Source organism: Triturus cristatus, chromosome 11 (assembly GCF_964204655.1).
Source record: "Triturus cristatus chromosome 11, aTriCri1.1, whole genome shotgun sequence".
Classification (NCBI taxonomy): Eukaryota; Metazoa; Chordata; class Amphibia; order Caudata; family Salamandridae; genus Triturus; species Triturus cristatus.
Genome location: NC_140594.1, coordinates 353,129,847 through 353,154,263, shown reverse-complemented (window position 1 = coordinate 353,154,263; position 24,417 = coordinate 353,129,847). Strand labels below are relative to the sequence as shown.

General features: G+C 41.0%; 1 protein-coding gene across 1 annotated transcript in view; it reads right to left on the bottom strand.

The window, feature by feature from the left end:
- Positions 1-24,417, bottom strand: part of SRRM4 (serine/arginine repetitive matrix 4) — a 255,091-nt gene that overhangs the window by 32,239 nt on the left and 198,435 nt on the right. Inside the window, exons 8-9 of the mRNA XM_085633486.1 lie at positions 19,933-20,092; positions 3,835-4,169 (exon numbers count right to left, since the gene is read on the bottom strand). Of these exons, the coding sequence (XP_085489612.1) occupies positions 3,835-4,169; positions 19,933-20,092 (495 nt within the window). The remainder of the gene's footprint in view (positions 1-3,834; positions 4,170-19,932; positions 20,093-24,417) is intronic.

The following is a 24,417-nucleotide window of genomic DNA, read 5'->3' as shown; positions in this document are numbered from 1 at the left end:
AATAAATAAAGTGCCTGCAGTTTTCATCACCTTGTTGCTTCTTGACCTTTACTTCCATAAACAATCTGAAAATAATCCCCATCAGTCACAATGGCATAATACTTTAGCACAGCAAGTCACAGAAGCATACTTTATTCAAAGTGTGAAATATTACTACTCGCTTCCATCTCCAGTTGTCAGACGTAAGTGCTAACAATGTGAAAAAGTGGAAAAGTAAACAAATATGTTTATTTTTTAATAGAGTGCAATTATAAAGTTCAAAGTGGTAGAAAGCTACATTCTAGTAGACAATATATTGACCATCAATGGTACCAAGTCCTCTAAAAAGGTGGTAAATAGTTTTACGTTTGTGATACAGACACTATGGGCCTTATTTATGAGGCCTTGCAACAGTTTTGCGCTTCCGTTGCGTCACTTTTTGTGACTCATCGGCGGCGTAAAACATGCCTCCTGTTGCGCCCTAGTTACAAAGTGACGCATCTAAGCAGATGCGTCACTTTGCAAACCCCTGTGCTACATTATACCTGCGTCAGGTATAATATATGCAGGGTGGGCGTTCCCACGTAAGTAAGCCACGTAGAAGTGACGCAGTGAAGTCTACGAGATTTCACTGCGCCACTTCTAGGGTGCAAATGCGTCAATATCTTACGCCTGCCTCACAGCAGGCGTAAGACTGACGCAGACCCTTTAACACGGGGCTTGCCCCATGTGAACGGAAACATTTCTGGAGTTGCGTCACTTTTGTGACACACTCCAGCAATGCATCACTTTTGCGCCTACAGATACGTCAGAAAGACTGACATATCTGTAACTCCTTGCGACATGATGCATCATACAGTAAATATGACACATCCATCATGTGGCAAGGAGGCTGCACTGAGAAGTGACGCATCGCTGCTTTTACGCAGCGATGCGTCACTTCTCATAAGTGAGGCCCTATGAGACACTTCCCTTTTCCTCAGCATTTATTTCACCTTGGATGATTGTTTATTACGGCTGACTGCGGTATTTATTGTGGATTTTGCATCTGTCAGGAAGGGAGTTGTCACTAGACACTGAGGGATAGGAAGTGTGTTTGCATTTTAACCTGGTACCTTGGTACCAACGGGTTACATTTCCTTGGGCATGCCTTCTTTACACTGGGTGATTATACAAGCTAAGATCACCTACAAAAACACTGTCTAACCGAGGCATAACAGCAATGCGATGTCCCTCAAATAACTTTGCAACAGGAGTCAAACAGGGCATACTACTTCCTCGGTTATTCTCCTCCTAGAAACATTCCTAGATAATGCAGATTAGTTTTGTTCAGGATACTAAACCCAGGGACTATTTTACCATTATCATAAAGTTACCCGAACCCACTTTCTTCAGCCGTTCACACAGATCGTTTTTGCCTAGCTGCTTGAACTAGACAGGACAGCAACACAACCAAATTAGTTAGATTTATGAAGTTGTGAGTAAATAAATTACTGTTTATAGAAATCAATCTATATGTTCCAAACAGAATACTAATTCCTCCTAGAATCTTTTCACTTTGTTCATGAGATTTCCTGAGTTTTGTGTGCAATAGTCGGGAATAATTAACATTCCTAGATAATGCAGATTAGTTTTGTTCAGGATACTAAACCCAGGGACTATTTTACAATTATCATAAATTTACCCCAACCCACTTTCTTCAGTCGTTCATACAGATTGTTTTTCCCTAGCTGCTTGAACTAGACAGGACAGCAACACAAACATAGTTAGATTTATGAACTTGTGAGTAAATAAATTACTGTTTATAGAAATCAATCTATATGTTCCAAACACAATATTAATTCCTCCTAGAATGCTTTTTCACTTTGTTCATGAGATTTCCTGTTTTTGGTGTGTAATAGTCAGGAATAAATAAAGACTGTGCTTGAAGAAAATCACTTCATACATGATTAACTTTCTGTACCTCCAGTCTATCAGCCACAATCTAATAGGCAGCTAGAGAGATTTAACTATGGTGTGAACTAATTATTCTCTCACTGAAAACTGGCTACACATATTACCACACTACGGAGATGCTCCCAACCTTTAACCAAGTTATGAAATGTCGTTTTCTATAAATGGCTTGCTCTTTAGAAACGTGTCCAGTTTTCAAAAACATCAGGCATGTTCTGCAGCATATAAAAGTGTCTCTATTGGCAGAAATACAGATTGTTTTACTTTTTTTCATGGTATTCTGATATTGTGCTACTACGTCCACCCTGTGCAGGTCAACAACTCCATTTAGTTCAGTAATTCAGAGCACATCTCTATTCCACAAGTAAAAGTGATATTAAGTACTGCTTTTAACAGCTAACACTTCTGCATAACGTTGTCTATTGTAGATCTGAAAAGGTACACTTTAATTGTGTGCAAGATATGACTACCATAACATTTAAGTTTCACCCTGCGCATTAAGCTATCATGTGCAAGAGTCAAGAAAGATGATCTTACTTTCTGTCCCTTTCTAAAAATGTCCATCTACATATATTGCATTTTCATATATGACAACATAGAAAAAGGCGTTTTTGAGAGACAATTGCTTTGAGCAAAGAATGAAAGTATTCTATGAACAAAGAATGTATGATAGTTTTAAACCAGGACAGAAAGATGACCGAGGAGAACAAAAAGTCCATATAACCATTGTATAACAAAATCAGAGGAACACTAGTGACCACTTGATCATTCATCTTTAACTTTAGCCAAGACTGTTAATGGAGACATCCGATGAACATAGTGTTCTTTTTTCTAATCACACACAGCATGCGTGCAAATCAAGGAAATGTTCTGTGTGTAAAGAATGCTAACCCTTTTCTATAAAAATGATTCTAATCAATGATCTGCCCTTAGGGATTATTCATTTACACAAAAAACACAAATAAAACATCTGCTATTTTAAACTTCCAGTGGTCTAACGGTTAAGCATGATGAGGAATCAAGCAATTCAAACAATGTTCTGCAAGTTTAAACTTTAATCCACTAAATTCTAAAAACACTTTTTTGAGGTGGTCAGTCTGAAACACATGCCTCCAAAGTCTATCGTCCCAATACAAGCCTATAGTGACAACTAATTAATTATCGTGTGGACCAGATGTTACCATGTCCATGATTAACTGATAAACCTTCTCTAGAATATTAGGAGAAAATGCAGCAATAGATAATCACAGTCTATATTTGTGCTGTAAAACATACTACAGTAAAGGTGATTACATGTGTTAGATTGTATCAGAAGGTTTATAGGAGATCGAGTTGCTGTATGCCTTGTACAAATGAAAATTGCCGACATATTTAAGACTTTAAAGCAATTCCTAGAAGGATCAATTTACATTTTTCCTCACAGGTAAATTAATATTATAGTTATTGGATTCATTTATCTGTAACCTAGCGCATAAATATTTTATAAAATGTTTCTAGTTATTATATTTGGTTGAGCTAAATCCCTAATTGAGAAATGTGAGTCATGTGACCATGAAAGTTTGGTCATGATATATAATTTTCTTGGCATATGAAACATACATTTCTAAGCACACTAGCTATACCTTTGTGACACTATATTATGTAGTGGGCAGTAGCCATTTGTTCTCAAAGGAAAAGGGACATAATCATATATTGGTTTTATGGATGTGTTACTTTCATTGCAATGCTCCGGTTGTAAGTCTAATATTTTTGAAAGAACCATCAGCCTGCAATAGAACTTTGAACAATAATTCTGGCATTTTAATCACATGGGCAACCAATATTCTAGAGACCCTCACGGCTATCTAACATGCAAAGGATTGGTATTGAGAATATCTTCCCAGATGCCAGCCAGGAACTTACCTATCCTCTTGGTTCACAACCTTGGTACAAAGATTTTCCACAGGTGCCACTTTGGACTGAGAAAAGCAGCTGGCAGAGGAATTCCCTGAATCAGAGATGTTGTCACTGTGGACTATTTTATCCTTCCCAGGTGAGAGTGTATGGTTAAATTCTTCAGAGCCCGGACTCTCATTCTCAGTATCCTTCGACACAGAGGGTCCCACCTGAATGGATTGTGGAGAGCATTCCTCATTTCCTGAGTCATATTCCTTCGGTTGACCATTCTCAGTTTGCTGGAAATGCACTCCACTGTCTGCAACAGTTAAAGGTGCAATAGCGGATCCAGGTGGTGAGATCTGGAAATGAGAGAAAGCCAGGAGGGAGAAGTTTGAGGAAGGATTCCAGCTATTTACATTAGTTGGGGTTACAGTTGCCAACAAGAACAGGTTCTAGTTAAAGATTTGTTTTCATAGTCATCATTGTCATGATGCACTGTATACTGAAACAGAAAATAAGAAAGAAGGTAGCAGAAAGAAAATGCCAATGAAAGAAATATATATTGCTGATATTATGTCACAGAGTGAAGCGTCCCTTTCACAGATATGATTTATTTGGAAAGGGGATAGGCATCGTGCGGTATCCCAGCATGCAAATCATGGGAAGACAGAAAACCATAAGGGGAGATAACAAAAAGGAAAGATAAAGGAACAAAAGCAAATCTAAATGTGAAAATGATGGCTCAAATAATAGATGAAAATGTTTTTTATGAAGATAAATGATTTTCTTATTTTTCATGTCTGTTGTTTTCTAAGCATGACAGTGGAGACACTGGATCTATAGGTTGCATTGGTATGCATGCTTTAGTAGCTTCAGGTCAGTTCTGGTTATTTTCACATGTAAAAAGACTACTTTAGCCCTCATTAAGAGTGACTTCTCAATTCCAGTGTGACTGATAATTCCAGTTATAAGTCCTTTCACAATTCTGAGATCCACAGGAACACCACGAATCTCCAGGAGATATTAGCTGGTTAAAGCATGCATGAGACAGCCTAATAAAAGTACCTTTATAAGAGCGTTGAGCAAGTACTCAGAGCTGGATAATATTGAATCATCTGGATGAAGATCAGATCTAACTTGTGTCCCTTGAGAATTGGTGGCACTTATGTTTTGAATCAGTATTACAAAGTATAATAGATGTAACATAACGCGAAAGAAATGATCTAGCACATTGCATATTATGTTTAGCAGCTTCTTCTCTGCCTGTTGTTTCTCACAATGATTGCTCATAACTGAGTCACTAGACTAGCACACCCAGAGACTATTTGTGACACAGGGTTGAAAGCCACCTACGTAACTCAACAGATAAGGTTGAAAAAATGATATAACTTTTAAACATTAGATTTTCCTATTGTATAATAATTGACATTACCCCTAGAGAAAACTACGTTTTATCTGTAGGTTATGGAAATTCTCTGTGAATACATTTTACTACGCACCACAATCAATACTGAGTTTAAGATTGCCATAAGTAAGGCATGCCTTCATATTAGGAACCAAATACAAAACGTATTAACATGGTTTAATACTTGTACATTACAATATATTGAGATCATGAATATTCTAGGCTATCAGTAAAACAATGCATCATTTTCTGATACATTTCAATGAAATTAAGCACCTGCATGTTTCTTCTAATAATCTTCTGTCATTTCATACATAAAAATATGTTTATTTAGGTTTAATTGAAACCTCAAAGTAGAACTCTAATTTCATTACAATTTTGGTTTAATGGTATTATTTGTCCCTATTGTTCTCAACAGGCAGTGCAACATAGTACACACATTAATCTAGTTACACTATATAAATAATGGACAATTTACCTTATGGCGTTAAAGTAACAAATTGGGTAAACATCCTGTAATATAGATCTTAATCATAGACTGGTGCTCTTTCACGAATAGATAGCAAGAAACATAAAAATACTAACTTTCATATTTTAGGATTTGGTGTAGAGGAAGCCTTGGCTAAGGAAATGTATCAAGGTATCTTTAATTGTAGCAAATGTTTTAAAGACATTCAGTAGGTATCCTATAATTTTAATTTTAAAATCCCAGGTTGTTTCCAAGACTTGTGCTACCCCACAAACAGCACCCTTGTTGTTTATTCATACATGTGGTCATCAACTAAAGACTGAAACAAAGAACTAGAATCTTGAAGGTTCCTAAAGATCATACTCGACTATGTGGTTTAATAATGCAAAAGATACACAAGGGAATTAATTATTATCACTGTAATCTGCCCCCCAATGCATGGTGTACAGTGGGGAAGAATAGACTTAGGGTGTGTTCGCCCTGCCTTCCCTACAATGTCAAAACAGAGACAGAAGGGTCTAGCTGAAATGATTAGGCACACCCTATGTAGTATAAAAGAGAGAGTATAAATGTCTATTCTAGTAAACATGCTGGCAACAACATGGTGTAAAACAGAGGTATCCAACACAGAGCCAGGAGGGCCAAATCAATGTCAGATTTTCAGGCTTTCCACATAAAATAATTTTTCATAAATTGACAATACATGGAGCAGCTTTTTTGTATGTAGTGATCATCCTGAATCTTTGGCATCAATTCACACTGCTTGGACCTATGTTTGATCTCCTGGTATAACAAATGGATAACAGACTTCCTGACCAATATGTTACCTGTCAGAGAGTCAAAACGGATTTCCCATTAATTGAATGTGTTTTTCCACCTTATAATGTAAAAAGGACAAGATAAATGTGGTCTAGCATAATTCAAGAAAGAAACGCATGGTATGTTGCGAATCCTCATCAATGCATGGCAAGCCATAAAGTCTCTAAAGTCTATTGGTACAATTAACCTGCAAATCAATTTAGGATGCAGCAACAATATGGGAAGGAATCATGGCCCTTATATTCTGTCTGCAACCAAATGGCCAAATGAGAAGACTAAAAGGATAGATGTTTGATTGAGGTTTTCCTCCACAACCTGTTTAAAGAGAGATAGTGGGACTCCATGTCTATTGAACCTGCCCATCATTGTAAGGAATTTGGGTCTCCAAATCACCATGTTCTGTAACCAATATTAGCCCAGACTTCATCATTGATAGGAAAGTCATTATCTTTCAAACATTGATTGAATGGACTCCTGAGTACCAGATTAATGTTAGAAGATGGTCCGACATGTATATTGTGTCCCACATATCATCTGCAAAAATATCAACCCTCTTGAGTTAATGATAGAAAGTGTACACCCAACGAGAAGATAGTTTTGTAAATGCTATTTAGAACATGTATGTCAGATGATATTTCTGTATCTTCTGTATCCACTATTCTGACATACAACTGAGGGGAACAGGATACATATAAAGTTCCATGGCATGTTCAATAAGAAGCAGGATGGCTGCTGGTCTATGAAGTGTATGTATATGACCTAGAAATCCTGGAACAGAGATTACATTGATAAGACGTACAACCCAAAGGTCTTGTGTCTCCACTGTGGCTATCGGCAGCTCAAATTTGTTTTTTTTGTAAACTCCCTTTACCTTACAGAAAAGAAGACATTACAAAAACAGTGTGAAGTTCACAAAGAAAAGAAACAAGCCCAAAAGCCAAAAGTTGTTTTGGAACTTGAAATCAAGGAAGAAGGTAAAGGAAAGAATGGAAAATAAACAGAGCCTTCTGAGTAATAATGAAAACATAAAGAAACTAAAAGTATACAGAGATTCTGACTGTGCTTTTTTTTAAAAAAGACTCTCCCCTACATATTTCTGTTCAGCTGTCTCTAACAAATACCCTGTCATCTTGTGGATAGCGTTCACTTACCAATCAAGCACTCCTCCTTTAGTAGGTAAGGTGTAAGAGAAAGGGAAGAGCGGGTAACATAAGTCCATCATCAGAGATCTCAGATTACAAGAAAAAAAACACACACCCTCTCCTCAAATGCTCATACGCGCTTTGGATTTTTTTAGATATCATTTTCATTTAAAGTTGCAGTTTCATTTTTTTTCCATTTCTTATTGATTAAATACCCATGAAGGTCTGTGGGTAGGACAAGTGGGAGTGATTTTCGCTCAGCCCCGTAGAGACACAGATTTGTCACAGGCATTGACTTTCTGCCAGCTTGTTTGCTGTGAACTGCTCAGTAAAGTTGCAACCCTCATTGGCTGTCAATTTTCTGTGAAGCCCAAAACTCCAAAAGAGGATTCCAATGAACACAAGCATGTTGACAACGCTGCAATCATGTCCTTCTTGAGAACCTTAACCAGACAACAACTGACATTCATCAATAGTATAATAAAGGATCCTGACCAAGCTATAGTCATGCCCCTTTTAGAAACTTACTGCAGTTAGCAACAGATATTCCTCAAAAATAACATCATATTTACTTTCCCTCACAATACATACCCCAAATATTTTGCCATACATCCTAGCCCCACACTTAACCAACCTCCCTAACTTCTTTTACCCTGTATTGACCACCTATTCTTGTTCACTTAGCCAATTACCACAACTCAAACAAAAAGGGAGCCATCCAGAACAAAACTTACTTTAGCTCAAAAGGAAAATATATTGAGGATTACCTTATGATCCTCGTCAATTCTCTTCTCACCAACTTCCCCTTTACCACCTTCAGACACCTCTCATCTGCAAACCAACTAGGTAGTTCCATTCTGATTCTCTTCTGCCTGGGTCTCTGACCCTAGCAGGTACCGCTCTGCCACAACTGGAAAAACCTATGCTTCACATGGCGCTGGGCTAAAACAACAAATAATTATTTGTCCCTATGCCAACCCCCAACACCTAAATCAAAGCTCTCTCAAAAGCAACCAACAATCATTCAACATCCGATATTCTGTGAAAGGCATATAAACTCTTTCAGACCATCCCAAAAACCTCCTGTGCCAAATGTGTCACCTCATGCATCTTCTCATTCCAAGAGTACTCTGTAGATCTCTATAATGTCTTCATTAACATTATCTAAGTGAATCCAAAATGATATTTAATTCACTATTGCCCCCTTTAGTTCACCCACACTACAGAGAAATCTATTTGCTTCTAAGAAAAATATGTCCAATTATAATTCTATCAAACCATCAGTAATAAACCCTCTACTGAAAATAAAAATTCCTGGATTGTATGTATGAGACAACATTAGCACAATAGTCGTTGAAAAAAGCCACCAGAAACTACAATCGATTCCGGTTGGCTGATTTCATAATTACATTCCACAACACCTTTCCTGTATTTGCAAGGTCCGATTTGAGCCTCCTGTATTCATTGTTCAGTGCCAGTGTCTTAAATTATGGGACTTTGGTCCATGCTTGGTCACATTTTTCTGTTGCATCCCACACAGTTCTGGCCTTTCACAAACACTTTTCAATCTATCCATGATCTCTTTAAAGAACCTTTTCAAGATCATCAGCGTATCCCGTCATTAACATGGCAACCACATGCAGATCCACCTACTTGTCTGTGGTGCCTAATACCAGACGTTTCCAGGTTCATCAATGCTATGAAGGATTTGATTTTCAGCATTTGTTTCAAGCTTAAAAACACCACACCAGAAGTCATCTTTATACAAATATGCCCCACTGTTCACCTCTCCCATCCTTTTCAAATAATTTACTCCTTGCCCAGTCAGTGGAGGACCAGGCAGTTCTCCTAAACTAAGTCCTCAGCAAGCCATCAAAAAAGTACAGTGAATAACTGAAACTTTTGCCTGCACAGACTACTCATGCACCTTTCTGTTCACTCCTCCTGAACCTCTCACTTGCATAGTTGTCTCCATCAATACATGTTGATGACAACCCCCTCTATACCAGGGCCTATTGATAGAGTGGAGTCAAAGACATTCGAGCAGGAAAGGACAGTCCTTCTCTTTCTATATACCCAGGGTATGGACTAGCATCTCCAGCAACACCAAACTGTTCACTCTCACCTGCAATTCAGAAAGAAATGCAAGATATAGTTCTTTAAAGAAAACTACCATCCTGTAAAACAGAACCTGCAGAAAGCAGTAAATTACTTAAGATTGCACTCCTCGTTTTTCCATCTTTCACTCTCTGACAAGATCTCAATTATTACCAGCAGGATGTGTGATACATAAATATCTTTAGATACATATATACATATTTGGTGATGTCCCAGAATATCAACCAGGCCACCTTCAAAGATGACAACGTGCCAGAAAGGCGATATGCTCAGCTGATTAACACAGACTCAGTGACCATGAAATGGAGAGAGCTCAAATATCTCTCTCTCTCTCACTCTCTAAGTACCACAATCAAGATAACACCAATCTGCCTACCATATGCACCAAGCTGAACTTCTACAGGGACTCGCTCTGCCTCTCTCTATAGGATTGTCACAACCTACTACCAATAAATAGGTAGATTAGACATACCTTTGTCTGTACAAGGCTGCAGACTCTGGTAAAACCTTTGTCTTTTTGCAAAGTCTTGCCTGCCATTTGGCTTTTTCATCAAGGCATTTAAACCTTCTTTTTGAATTCTCCAGGCCTGTGACTCTCCCTCCTATAGATTCCACACACCTGCAATAACTCACTAGTAATTACTGAATGTTTATCATGACAAATGCCAAATGCCAGACAAATACCATTCATAGTGGTACTCATTTGGCTGAAGAGTAAACAATATTGACCACCTGATCTCTGTGAAATGGATCTAGTGATCCCAGAAGCAGAATTTCATCTCCACTAGATCAGCCCAGAAGCAAAATTAATGTGCATTCCTGTGGACAGTCTGACCATATGTCAAAGGATTGTAAATGCACTTTGATCAAAGTACCTTCTTACCTCTTGTCCCCCCAGTAATGACTGGGAGGCACTTTGATCTCTGTGACAGGGACCTACATTTGCAAATGTTGGAGCTAACCTGACCTAGGACCAGGCTTTAGTTTCCAGTTGTGCTGGTCTGATAAATGTATGTGTCATCTAAGGTCAAGATATCAGGTGAAGATTTATATGTTTAATGTACAAATTGATTTAGCAAGTGAAAGGCTTTGTGAAATTTAGAAAGTGATGTTAATACGACAATGTGTTACAGGTTTGCACGCTCACAGTTTCTGGACCTAGAGCTACTTGTGAGTCTGTAAACCTTGGAAATGCATCAGGATTAGAATGGAACGATGTGAGGTCTATTTGTCTCAAGAGTGTTTTTTCTGAAAGTTCATAGTCTCTGCTTGCACACTGCTGTTTTTAAACACAACCATATTTGTAACTCCACCTGGGTGGGTGCACTTGCTTTGACAGTTGCTTAGTTTGCATTTGAGGAGTGCCTGTTTGTATGCTTCTTATATCTAGATAACAGAGGTTTGTAAGCATATGTGATTCTCGATGGAGAATGTTTTAGTGTCTAATAGGCTGCCTCTTCATAAATTATTGGGACTATTTCTTTGTGGTTTTCACATCTCTGTGTATATGGAGGACTATGTGAAAATGTGTGCATGCCTGCCTACTTTTGTTGCTTGTTGTGGTTGCCTGTTGATGTATTTATACTCTTGCATTTATATTTGTTCACTTTTGTATTGCTGTGAGCGCCTTTACTTGTGTATTAAGGATGTTTTACTAAGCCTGAGAGTATAATATGCCTTTAGGCATGCCAACAACATTGGTATTTTTGTATGTAGTTATATCTGCAGTGAATGTGAAGAGAATTATACAGATTCATTGTAGAGAACCCTGAAGAGGTGGAAACTAATAGAGATCAAAAGACCAGAAGAGTCGAGATGATGTATCAATCAAACAATGACTCCTTGGAGTTTTTTCTGCATTTGTGTAACTTCAGTTCTACTGTCATTCACCAACATTCACACATCTCCAGTGGATAGAGCTTGTTCCTGCTTGTCAGCTGATACTTGGAAACCCCGCTTTTTACATACAGCTCTAACAGTGTCATCAAAATGATCTTCAAAAGTGTAGGTTATTTATTAAATTATGTCTACAATCAGGCCATAGCCCCACAAATATATCAATAGAGCGGGTGAGACTTGAAAAAAGGGATATCCTCTGGAATTTCAATGAAAACAATTGTATAATGTGATGAGTTTTCAAAACAAGCAGTGAATTTTTGGTTCCTGCCCATAGTTCTTTCCTAGAAATTTCTGATTAAAATGAGAGTTAAATGATACATTTACGACAGCGATAACAAATTATCAGAATGCAAGTACTTTTTTCCAATTGGTTAGAGTGCGAATGTTCAAATAAACATTTGTGAATACCTACTATTTCATGGTTGTGTGGGTGTTCTATGCACTTTAGAATTCCTCCCAACATTCTGCTTTCCCTGGCATTTAGTTTTAACTATCTGACAACAGATATTCCTCTCTACTCTCAGAATTTGTCCAGAAGTACCATCTGCGGGCAAAACTTCTCCACAGAGCCAGATGCTTAAAATCACAACATCGATACACCTAATTTTACTTAACGTTTTTGGGTAGGACTCTTAGAATTGCATTTTTGCCTGTTCCTCAAAACATAACACATGAAAATAAGAGTTTCTAAAGGCCGATATGTACTAGTATCATGTATTCTGCAAGGTAACTTTTTTCAGTTCCAGGGTTGCTGAAATGCAATGTACAAGCCCCTTACTATGAAGCAAATCGTAGAGGTGAGGCAGACCCATTCAAGAGACAGGAGTCAGGTCCGGTGGCCCAGTGGACTGATGCATCTACTGCAGGAAGCTGTCAATCTGCCCTTGATATGCAGATTTTGCCAGGAGCAAGTGACAGTAATGCAAAAACCTGTCAAGTGTGGATTTCCATAGTGATAAAAATGGCACATGGAAGGAAACAATATTATCCCTTTGGGAATATCATATGAAGTGACATTATCAGTGTGGTGAACATCTACAAAGTCAGACTTTTGTATGTTTTAATAAACATTGGCAATTGCGAAGTTAATTCAAATACGGCGACTTCCATTAAGTATAGTTGAATAAACAAGCAAACGAAGTAGCATTGCACCCCAATTGTGCTGGGGGATGTAGGACAAGAGATTTCTGTATTTGGAAAAATTTCAAGAATTAAGTGAAATGTGTGAGTGCAGAGTTATGGTAACCCTAAGACTCTATATAACCTGTGGTTGGATGACAGGTGTGCATTATTTAAACTATGAAACCACAGCTTATCATGGTCCTATTCACAAACTACAATTTATAGTACAGGGAGTAGTTGTTGGGACAGAAAGGTCCTCAGCATGGTAATTGACGTGTACCATGAGTGCCCAACGAACTGTTGTCTAGATCCATAATGCTGATTTTTGTGTCATAGATAAACATGGGTGATGTGTGTGTGCCATGACATAGACCTGTCTCACGGATTGCGGTCTTGTTGGGTGCCCTAGAGCTACCCTCATAATGGTGTAAGTTTACTGCCTTCACCAGGTGTTAAGCAGCACAATTGTAGTGGTGGCAGCATACTGTGTATTGATCAGTATGAGTGATCAGGACCTTTTTAACCAGTGTCACTGGAGTGAGTCCTTCCTGTCTCACTCACTATTTTAAGTTCCACTGCTGTGTGCTTAACTCGCCCTTGGGCCTACATCAATTATATGTTAAGTAGTGTGCATGGAAGGAGTGGTGACTGCACTGGTTGTATGTGTGACTGGGAAGGTTACAATTTAGGGATGAAGCAGTGCTGTGCAATGCGTGCATGATTAGTGCATGTACTGGGTGTATGTGTAACTATGAGGATGCACTTTGTGAAAGATGTAGTGCTATGCAGTGTGTGCACGGTGAGTACATTTACTTGGTGTATGTGAACCTACAAGAAGTACAGTACATGAAGGGCATAGTGTTGTGCAGAGAGTGCATGGTGAATGCGTGTACTGGATGTAGGTGTGTCTGCAAGTGAGCAGTGCATGCAGAGTGAATGTGTGTGCTGAGTGTATGTGTGCCTATGGAGGTAACAGTGCTGGATAGTGTGAAATGTATATGTAGTCTGAGTGCAAGTGTGCTTGTAATGGTGCATTAAATGGAGGACCCTGGGTTCCATTTTGCGAGGCCCAGTCCTGCCTGGTGAAGACATTAGGAGGCAGAGAAATCACCCCCAGACAGGTTTGTGTATTGCTGAATTCCTGTGAGCTGAGTGGGACGCACAGGAGAAAGGAGAGAGAGTCTCCCCTGTATTCTTCAAAGGGTGCTCTTTGATTCAGTGAGAGATCACTAGGAAGCGGCATGACACATCTCAGGAAGATCTCAGGAAGAAGATGGGGCTGATAAGGGAGTCATAACGAGTGTGGCTGGAAGCCCGAGATTTCCCTTTTGATAGACATTTCACTGTGGCTGACATCCAAGTGTGAACTCTAGTCATTCCAATTGCCTGTTCTGTTGGACTGTCAGCTTTAGAGTCTCTCTTGCTGTGTCCGATGGCTTTTTAAGAGGGGGAGAGAGAGGAAACGTATGTACTTCAGAAGAAGCAGGACCTCAGCATGAAACTTCAAAGACCCAGACCCTAAATCACATTTGGTGTCTGGAAATGGACTATAAGAAATGGAGGTTGAGACCTCAAAAATGTTCATCTGCCAAGCAGCCAGACGGGCTGTGTGAGGAGGGGAAGTGCTGCAAGACTTCTGCCTGTGACCAGGACTGGGGACCAAGGCCTCGTAGTCTCTCTGCTGGGTGAGGGGAAATTACCCACGGAAACCAAGACCACTTGCTCTGGAGCCTGGATAGCCAGCTCCTGCCTCCTTGCAAAGACCAGTGTGCCCTATGAGGAAGAGTAGAGTGGTGGAAGGAGCGAGGTCAAGTGGCGAGCCCTGTTGAATGGACTCCCAGGAGCAGCTGTGAGTAGATGGGTGCTGTACGGATGCCTATGTGCAGGACTGAGATGGTGACTCTCGTATGCCAGGAGAGCACGCCATGGAGATAGCCATGTAAAAGATTGCTGTGTGGTAAAGGGTGAAGCATGTGTTGCATTGACCCCATAAGTCAGGAGGGGCCTCAAGGGAAAAACTGCCTTGGGGTCATGGCCGAAGCCTAGTCAACACCTTAGCAGTCTCCCTGGGAGCCAGGAGGGCTGTTGTTGTAAGGACTGTTTTGAGGAAAGGGCCAAATGTCTTGGGTGGCAATGGTGGGGCAACCCTGTATGCCAAGAGGTCTTACGGAAATAACTGTGCCATGTGGATTGTGTGGGAGCCAATGAACTGTGAGCGGCGGTGACCTGTAGGTTACGAAAAGAAACAAGAACTGTAAATGGACATCATGGACTGACTGAGGACACAGTGGGATTATTGCTACCCCAGCATTATCGAGATCAGGAGCATCTGAACCTCCCACCTCTTTAGCGAGCATGGAAACTTACCTTGCAGGAGGAGTGGGGAAACACCTCTTTTAGGCTACTGAGAGATCCTGGGCTTGCTGAGTGCAGCCGACTCACCTGAGCAGGACCAGAGCCATTGACAGTGCCCGTGGATGAGGCGCCATCCAAAATGCTGTACGCTTCTTCCCTGCCAAAGCTAATAAGACTTGTTATGGGCCAACAGGGCCCTGGAGGACTAGCTACAGAAAAAGCTGCGGTGCCAAGACATTTTTGACTGTATTTGAGGAGTCAGGGTAAACTCTTGAAATAAAACCTGCTAGTGAGCAGTACCTGGCTGAGGCCACCAATGAAAGGGAAATAACCCGATCACATTGCGAGGAACGTGTGAAACAGGGACATACCATTGAGACACTAGAGCCCCAACTTCAAGGGGTATTGTGTTATTGTCTGTGAATGTCGTAATCTTCCTTTGATTGAGTAGAGTTAGAGATACAATACTTCTTGTAAAAGTATGTATTTGTCTGGAACTTAATTTATTGCTGCTGCTGCATGCTTTTTGAGTTAAGAGCCTTGTTCACTGATCTGTTACACACCGCCCTGAGGGAGCCTAAAACTGCTTGCTCACATCTATCACTGACAGCCAAGTGCAGAAGAGGTATTTGGCCCAGTTGCTCATGATACATAGTACGTTGGGTCCCGGGTCAGCAGGAGTAAAAGGACTCAACCCCCACGGTTGGGCCAGTGACACTTGCGTAGAACATGGCCCTCTGAAAGGGGTTCTGACAGTAGTACTACAGTAGTACTACTTACCTTTAACAAAATGCAATTCATAAATCCAATGCAGGAGATTTCTACCTCTCCTATCTTCCCCATGAGGAGATCTTGCACATGTAAGCTTACTATCTAGGCGTTGATTAAAATGCTGTCTGGAAAGACTCAGAACGGGATTTGGGTTCAGCAAATCTGATTCGGAACCTATGTTTCCGACACCTTTCTGGACGATCGATTACGATGCAAGGAAACCATTCAGGCTGTCGGAATCGGTTCCAAAAAGCATTCGGACAGCCCGAGTCGTTCAGAGCCAGTATGTACAGCTCTATGGACACAGTTTACGAGTGAGTGATAACGAACAACAATTCGGACAGCCGTTCTGATTTGGTCTGCCCGACATGAAACGGCTGTCGGAAACTGACTTCAGGGGCCCGCAGCTGGCCCCCTTCTCCCAGGGGCCTCCGGTTGGGGCCCGCGGGGGTACCCAAGGGTCTCCTCTTACCAACCATGCACAGTGTGGCAGGCACCATGGGGTGCCCGTCACAGGGTGAATGGTTTTCCCCAACCACTCCTTTTTTCAATGGGAGCCTGTGTTCTCGTTCCGAACACCAGCTCCCATTGAAGTCAATGCAAGTCCTACCAAATGAAGGTGGAAGCATCGTAATTGGTTGGTCGGACTCGCAGAACCCAAGTTTGCTCGGAAACGATTCCGAAACCAATTCAGTCGGAAGAGTTTCTGAACGACATCGTAATCCGCCCCTTAGTAGTAAATATGCGAGGGACCAGGGAAAGTAGGGGCAATATGTGGAATATATCTACCACAAAATGGGAGATTTTTAGGAACATGTAAGTAGGGCTAACAGGAAGGCCAGGCTACTACATACACCCACCACCAAAGAGTAAGATCATTGCTGTTCACAAACTTCAGTTCTAAAGTTACTACAGCACTAACGGTGATAGAACAGTAGTACATTAACTCCACCCAGTATTCAAATAAGTCAAGTGCCACACATGGCAACTCACAAACACTGTAACAAGCCCCCATAGAAAATAATGATAGGCAAAATAGAAAATAATCTTAAACTAATTAAAATTAATTCCACTTTTAAAATGCAAATATATATTTTGTTTAATGTTAGAAATAATGTACATATCTTAAATATTAATGTTATTATTTTGACATTTAAACTTGTGTAAAAAATTAATATTATTTCATTTATATCAACACATAGGGCCCAATTACGATGTTGTTAGGAAAGGCTCCAGATCGGATTCGGCATTGTAGAACCTGATTCGAAACCCTTGTTACCTAACAAACTGTACAGGATTCCCAACGACCGATTACGATGCCCGGAAACCGTTCGAGCAGACCAAATTGGTTCCGAAAGTCATCCGGACAGCCTGAGTCTTTCAGAGCTGATTCGTACAGCTCTATGTACGTGGTTTCCGGCCGAGCGATTACGATGACCGATCACCTGGTGTATGCTGTAAGCATTACAATTGTGGTTACAATTTCCAGATGTGAAGCCGAACTTAGCCATGCTGTCTTTCACAGCTGATTCACTACTAATGTATTTCAGTACTGCGGTGTCAGTACCCTCCTGGCACCACGTCTTCGTAATTGGTCAGTGCAAGATGACAGTGATAAAAGGACAGATGTCAGAGTAATGACGATTTACTCATTGTCGCACCGCTGATTATCTTGGCCCAAAGGCTTCTTCCCAATTCCAATGCAATGTCAGCAAAAGGTGGAAGACGAAGGTTTTCTCTCTTAGTATGTATCTACTTTGTCATAATTACTCTGTACTTCGCTCGCAGAAAATGATGTAACATTAGATACTAAAAATGTGACACTGTTACAAGTGCAAATAAGTAAATTAAAACTTTTTTCCACAATTGAGAGATGCTTAGGTTGTGAGTGGCTATGAAACTATGTGTATACATAATTATCGCTGACCTATCTATAATATCTGTAATAGATATTTATTAAAACGAAATATGTATTGATTTTCTCACCCAGCTCTGCTACAGTTTTAGGAACTATTATTTTATTATGGCTTTCAAGTGAAATACTCAGTCCTTTGATCGGTATCCTAGTCTCTGATTCAATTAAGCAAGTCTGCATGTGACCATATCAGAACTTGCATCCCCACATTCATCGCTTTTATTGCAGTGTTTATAAGGTTCACTACTTTGGTAAGATACACACTTTTGCTTACTGTTTTCTAATTCTTCTTATAGGTGTCCACATAAGTAAGACAATGTTTCAGACTTACCCAAGCTTTCTAATTAACGTTCTCTTTGAATTTCTTTGCCATTCCTGGAGGATATATTGACCATTCACCTGAAGTCAAACAATTTCAGAATTTGTATGAATCTTTAAGAGGGTTCTTTGGGGAATATTTCATTGGGAAGATGACTGTCGATATGCTTGCCATAAAATTCTGCCGAACTACTAGGTGGACTTATTCCACTCCCTATAGCAAAAGCTATTCTCTTGTTCTTAGCAGCACTCTTCAGAGCATATGTCTGATGCCTTTCTTGAGATGTGTTGGGCCTGCTTCCCATTAAAATTAGGTTTGGTATCCTTTTCCTACAAAGCTGTTAACCTGAGAAGTTGCATATTTTAACTCAAAGCTAAACTAGATTAGGCACTTGCACTCAAGAGAATAAAAATAAAACTAAAAATATGTAGAAAATCTACAAAGAATAGTGTAATTGAAGGTATCATTACAAATGTAAAATGTATAAGAGCAATGAATTGACAGCCCAAAGAATAATAGAAGAGAATTTATTGTAGAACTGCCTGTTTCTTATGAACATGTACATTAACCTATAATCGAACGTAACAAAAGGCACGCGAGATCATGTCTCACGTGTCTATTGTCTGAATCTTGGTCACAGATCTTAATCTTGTCAATTTCACCAGCTAAAATTGGGACTATTGATTTGTCCCTGGAATGACCTTGTCTTGGGGCTTCTGCTGTCCATCACCCCTGTGCCATCTGATAGGCTACTCACAAACTGCCACATGTTCACTACAGCTCAACAGCACTTGTACCCAGTATTCCTCTGCTGTAGGTCACCGAAAGTGTCTCTGTGATCTTAAATTGCAATGTATACAAGTGTGCAATGCCCGTTTATTCTGGCCCTCCAAAGTCTGACCCTCTGAGCACTAATGGGGCTACTGATCAAGATAATGGCTCATTATTTGCATGCAGATGCACACATAAAAATGTGTCAATATATAAACCGCACTAGAAGTCCAGTGCAGTTATACCCTGAATCCAACAATCCGCCCACTTTATCCTACCCCGACTCACCTACCCATCTCCTTTCAACATGCTCACACAAATATTTATAAGAATTGATGACCAGGTCCGACTTACAGCAGGGTTGGAATCTGTACCCAAGATGTTGTGATGTTGAACAATAAGTCGGAAAGATCTGTGCATCTGTCCAGACCCAATATTTTTGCTTTCTGTTTTCTATCACCAGGGATTAAGTGATAAAATTGGAATCTATGGATCATCGAACACGTATGAAAGCATACTCTCTTTGACATGCTCTAAAGTCAGTCACTACTCCTAGGTTAGCAATGTATTCACTGGGAGGCCATGTAATCAGAACTGAAGCTGAGTTTGCGTCGGGGGTAAGGAAACCAAGGAGGGGGGCTTGTGCACACCTTCTGATCCTGCTGAGCCCTCATATGTTTGTCAATCAGCTTTCTAGCCTTTCCCAAGGGCCTGAGAAGTGTAACTAACTTCGTTATTTTTAGGAGGACAGAATGTAGCAAAGCCTTTGGGCATGAAAGGACATTAACTAGTACTTGTACAGTTAAGCTCCTTCATTAACAAGTGTGTTCCCCCTTTGGTCAAATACTATGTGAGTGCCCTTTACTTTGGCCACAATATCTGGTGAAGAATTGGCTGGAATTTTCCAAATACCAGGACAAGTTGGGACAGTCATCCCCTTGATGCCATCTTATCATCTGTCTCAAATGTTTTGAAACATACTTGAAAACACAAGTTGAACCATCACTCAGTACTTACTATGTCCTTAACAGAGGGACTGCAGATTTCAGGTGTCTGCATGGGTGAGCAGACTAACTGATCTTTTACCGCGTTGCATTGCTCTTCAGTCGCCTTTAAGCTGTGGCGGGGGCGCCGCCGCTTCGATTTGTGACTTCTCTTCTGAGTCTTGGCTGCGAGCCTTTGGAAGGAGAAATTCAAATATTTACCACATGGCAAAGATATGTAAAGAATATTCAGAACATGCAAAACATTTTTGGCAGAAACTATTGAGACTCTATCAACTTTTACATCATGCTTAAATCTAGGTCTATTAGATCAGTGCCGTTTGTGGTGTTGTTGGGATGGACACCTGGATGATACTACTAGGTAGCTTCTGGAGGATACATAAGCTAAATTCTCTGATGCAGGATGGGAATTGCAATAATGAAAAATATATTTCTATGAAGGTAAAACAATATTTGCATAATAGGACTGGGATTTTCGTCTGTACCACATCTAGCTGATACAGACACACATTTATGTAGGAGGGTAGGCCAGCTCGCTAGCAACAATTTCTTTCAAACGTGTGCTTATCTAGAGTGTGTGTAGTGCTGGACGAATCAGCGAGCTATCTGAGCTGTGTTTGAAATAAGGAGAAATAAGGAGCAGTAGCACAATGTGACAATGTAAAATACACACTTTCTTCAAAAAATCATCTCTGAACAATTGTGGAACAGCAAACACATATATGGTCAGAAATGATCAAGATAGAATTTATCTTGCTTGTGTTGAGTCCTCGTGCCAACTCCCTCTGCAACAGTTCTCCTGTCCAGCTTGCCCACAGTCTGCTACCCACTCCTGCCTATCTACCTGCTGCCCTCTGTTTGTGCCTTCTCTGATCGTTTCTTGCTGTTTTGCCTTTTCTGGTTGTTTTTCTACCCTCTGTTTTGCCTTTTCTGCTTGTTTTTCTGCCGTCCATTTTGCCTTTTCTGCTAATTTTTCTGTCCTCTGTTGTGCCCTATTTTGCTCCTTTTTGCCTTTTCTACTCGTTTTTCTGCCCTCTGTTTTACCTTTCTGTTAGCTTTTCTGCCCTCTGTTTTGCCTTTTCTGCTCACTCGTTTTTCTGAACTCTGTTTTGCCTTTTTCTGCTTGTTTTGTCCCTACTCCCGCCGTTTCCTCAAGACCTGTTGCAGGGGGAGCTGATGCGACGGAGACCTCGCAACCCAGCACCTAGATACCCCAAGGGGTGACAGTGCCACACCCTATAAATGGTGATTAATTGTTAAAAATAAAGAAATAGACTAAATGTTATGTTGATTACAGAAAAATGGTGGGAGAAAATATTGTGACTTTTAAGACTAGACTGCATCTGGGCCATAATAGTAGAGCACAACCATTGTGGATAGTTGGCATCTTCACCCTACACAAGACTGAATAATTTTATATGCACACTTGTTTAGGGATATAAATCACTCTTTTATTTACAGCAATCACAAGAACGAATGCAAGTAGTTCTAATTATGTTCTGTGATTATCACAGGAAGTAGTGTGGAACTAGATAAGAACAGGGCAGTTGAGGTTTATTGAACCAGTGCAAGCAGGTGTGGGTTAAGGTATAATTTTATTTTTCATCTAAACACATTCTGAATGGTGGACTTCAAATAACTCACTAACAGAGTCAAAAAAAGCCTGTAGAAGTATTCAATACATGGAGGACATGATTTCCCCAGTCAATTTAGGCAAAGAGTGTAAGCCCATATATAAGCTAGAATGACATAGTTCATTGTTTATTCATAAAATGTTGTGTTAGTTGTGTGTGATAAAAAGTACCACAATTGAACCATCCCCAACCAATCCCACGTATAGCCAGCCACTAAGACATCGATTCAACTTTCAAGCATGACGCTCAGAGGATCCCTTCTAAGGAGCACACACACTCAGACTCAAATAATCTGATTGGGGCCCCTTTCATTGGGCATTCTGGCCTTCTCTCTTCTACTGCAGTCCTTGAGTCCAGTGCTGCCTGTAACTCCTTTCAGGCCACTTACTGTTCACATCATGGTGATGTACCCATTTTTGCCTTTCTTTTCAAGTTGTGCAGGTGTGGTACACCGAGGTGACTCCAGATGTGCCCCGCCATAAGGCGGATCAAACCTTCATGTGTGAGACACCTTTTCTGGGCCATCCATGATGGTTACATGTAATCAATTGTTCTCCCTTTGTGTGACCCATCTGAATGTAGCCCCCAAATAAGCCCCAAAAAAACAATAAACAGAAATAACATGCAACCCTTGTAAAGCCATAGGCCACAAGTCTTGATTGTTTTTTCCTGGGTCATCACCTTCTCTAACCTCAATAGCCGCCCCTATTTCCTGGCAATTGTCGCTTACAGTCATGCATGACCTCACTGTTGCATCTCTGGCTGCCTTTCCATGTTATTTGATCTGACTCCTCCATCTTCAGTGCATAGTCTCCATTCTAACAAGCAACTCTCAGATAGCAAAGAAGATTTGCTCTTCCTGCCTCAGCCCCTTCCCCATAAGGGCTTTCTTTTCCTATTGTGCAATATCACCCTGAACCAGTCAGGGCTTCTTAGGATCAGAGGCCATTTGCTCCCCCACTTCGGGTTCCCCATCCTCTTTGCTCCTGATGCCCAACAAAGTCTTTGATTCAGAGAGAGATCTCATTAAAATATCATCATCCTTTTCTCTCCCTGTCAAACCAAGATAAGACCAATCAGGTGGTCCCACTGTTTGATGAGTCAGATATCCCTACGGCATTTTAAGATGGTTGGTCCCAGGTCTTGGGATATCCAGATCTTATTCATGCTTTCTAAACGTAAGCTCTGCTTTCCTCTCATTGAAATCATAACTCTTCTTTTTTCTCAAAAAAGTGTACCCATCTGAGGATGTTAGGGGGCACAGCTCTTGTAAGTCCTCTGTGCTCAGTGCCTGCGGTCTAGTCAGATCTTCATGTCATCCACCGAGTGTTCAGAGTATGAAGATGCATTTGTGCACCTGTCAGAGGTACTGAGACCTGAGGGGACTGTGGCAGCATTCTCAACAACCCCTGATAACATTTGTTTTTGATCTCTGCTGATAAAGGATAAAATCCAGTAACACAGGTGCTTAGAGATAAACAGCACTCCCTGCACCAGCGTTAGTGAAATACTACTACTAATATTCATGTACGCACTATTTGTGAACTGCATTCACCATAATGCAAAGGGGCGAACTCTGCAGGGATGTGAGGCTGTGTGCGCCCATCCCCCTTCAGTTTAAAAAGCTCCCTTGAGCCAGTGAGCTGACAAGCTTTTGGAAATGCACCTGTGCGCTTGCGAGAGGTACTGACATCTGAGAGGACTCTGGCACCATTCTCAGCAACCCCTGATAAAATTAGATTTTGTTCTCTACAGATGAAGGATAAAATCCAGAAACTCATATGTCTAGAGATGAACAGCACTACTTGCACCAACTTTGGTGAAATACTACTACTAATATTCAAGTAAGAACTATTTGTGAAATGCATTCACCATAATACAGAGGGGCAGTGGCATAAAGAAATTTGAGGTGGCCACCTGCAAAGTGCATGGATGGGGCCCCCATATGCTCCAAACTCAGTCAGGAGGTCTTGGGCCCACCTGTTTACAGTGCCGGAGGGGGCCCACTGGAGCTCAGGCCCCCCCTGCACTGCGGGGGCTGCGGGGGCTATTGTTACACCTCTGCAAAGGGGCATAGTCTGCTGAAATGTGAGGCAGTGTCCTCCTGTTTATGTAGGAGCAGTTTCTTCACAGATGGCTCGCTCTTAGTCTGGTTCCATTTTGAGGGATGGGAGGATGATTGATCTTTGTCTGAGGAGCCAGGGCAGGGGCCCCTGTTTGGTAGAGTGTGGTGCATGTGTAGTATAAAGAGCAATGCCACCCCTACACACCTCTGTGCCAATGAGTCTGGCCTTGTGTAATTCTGTCTCAATGGTGTGTATTAGGAGGCTGCTGCTCGAGTTCACATGGCAGATGCAGCGAACTGGCACTACTACCCCAGTGCCTTCGCAGCTTCAGTCTCTGCATTAAGAGCTATAGGGTTTTTGACTGCCCTTCACCAGTAAAGAACCCCCTACTAGTCCCTTACCATGCCCCTACCAATCATGTGGATCTCAGGAAGTGTCCCTTCTTGCTTCTGATAACCACAACTCACGGGGCCCAGCTCAGTGTCATCTGAACACCTCAGCCCTCATACCAGCCGGTCCAGTGTCCAGACACAGGGCATAACTGTTGATCTGTCTGAGCAATCCGTTACACTCCAGGACAACAGAGAATCTTCCATGGTTCACTTTCTATAGCCACGAGCATCTGGGCCACAGTGCAACCTGTGCTGATTGCCTGTGTCGATCTGCATGCAGTTGGTAGGCATCTAGTGCAGGCTTCCTTCATCTCCTGACCAGGGTAGCGTATCTGTCACCACTCAGCTCAACCCCCACACCAATTAGTCCTGTGCAGGGTTCGTGACTTTGCCACTAGTTAGGTTG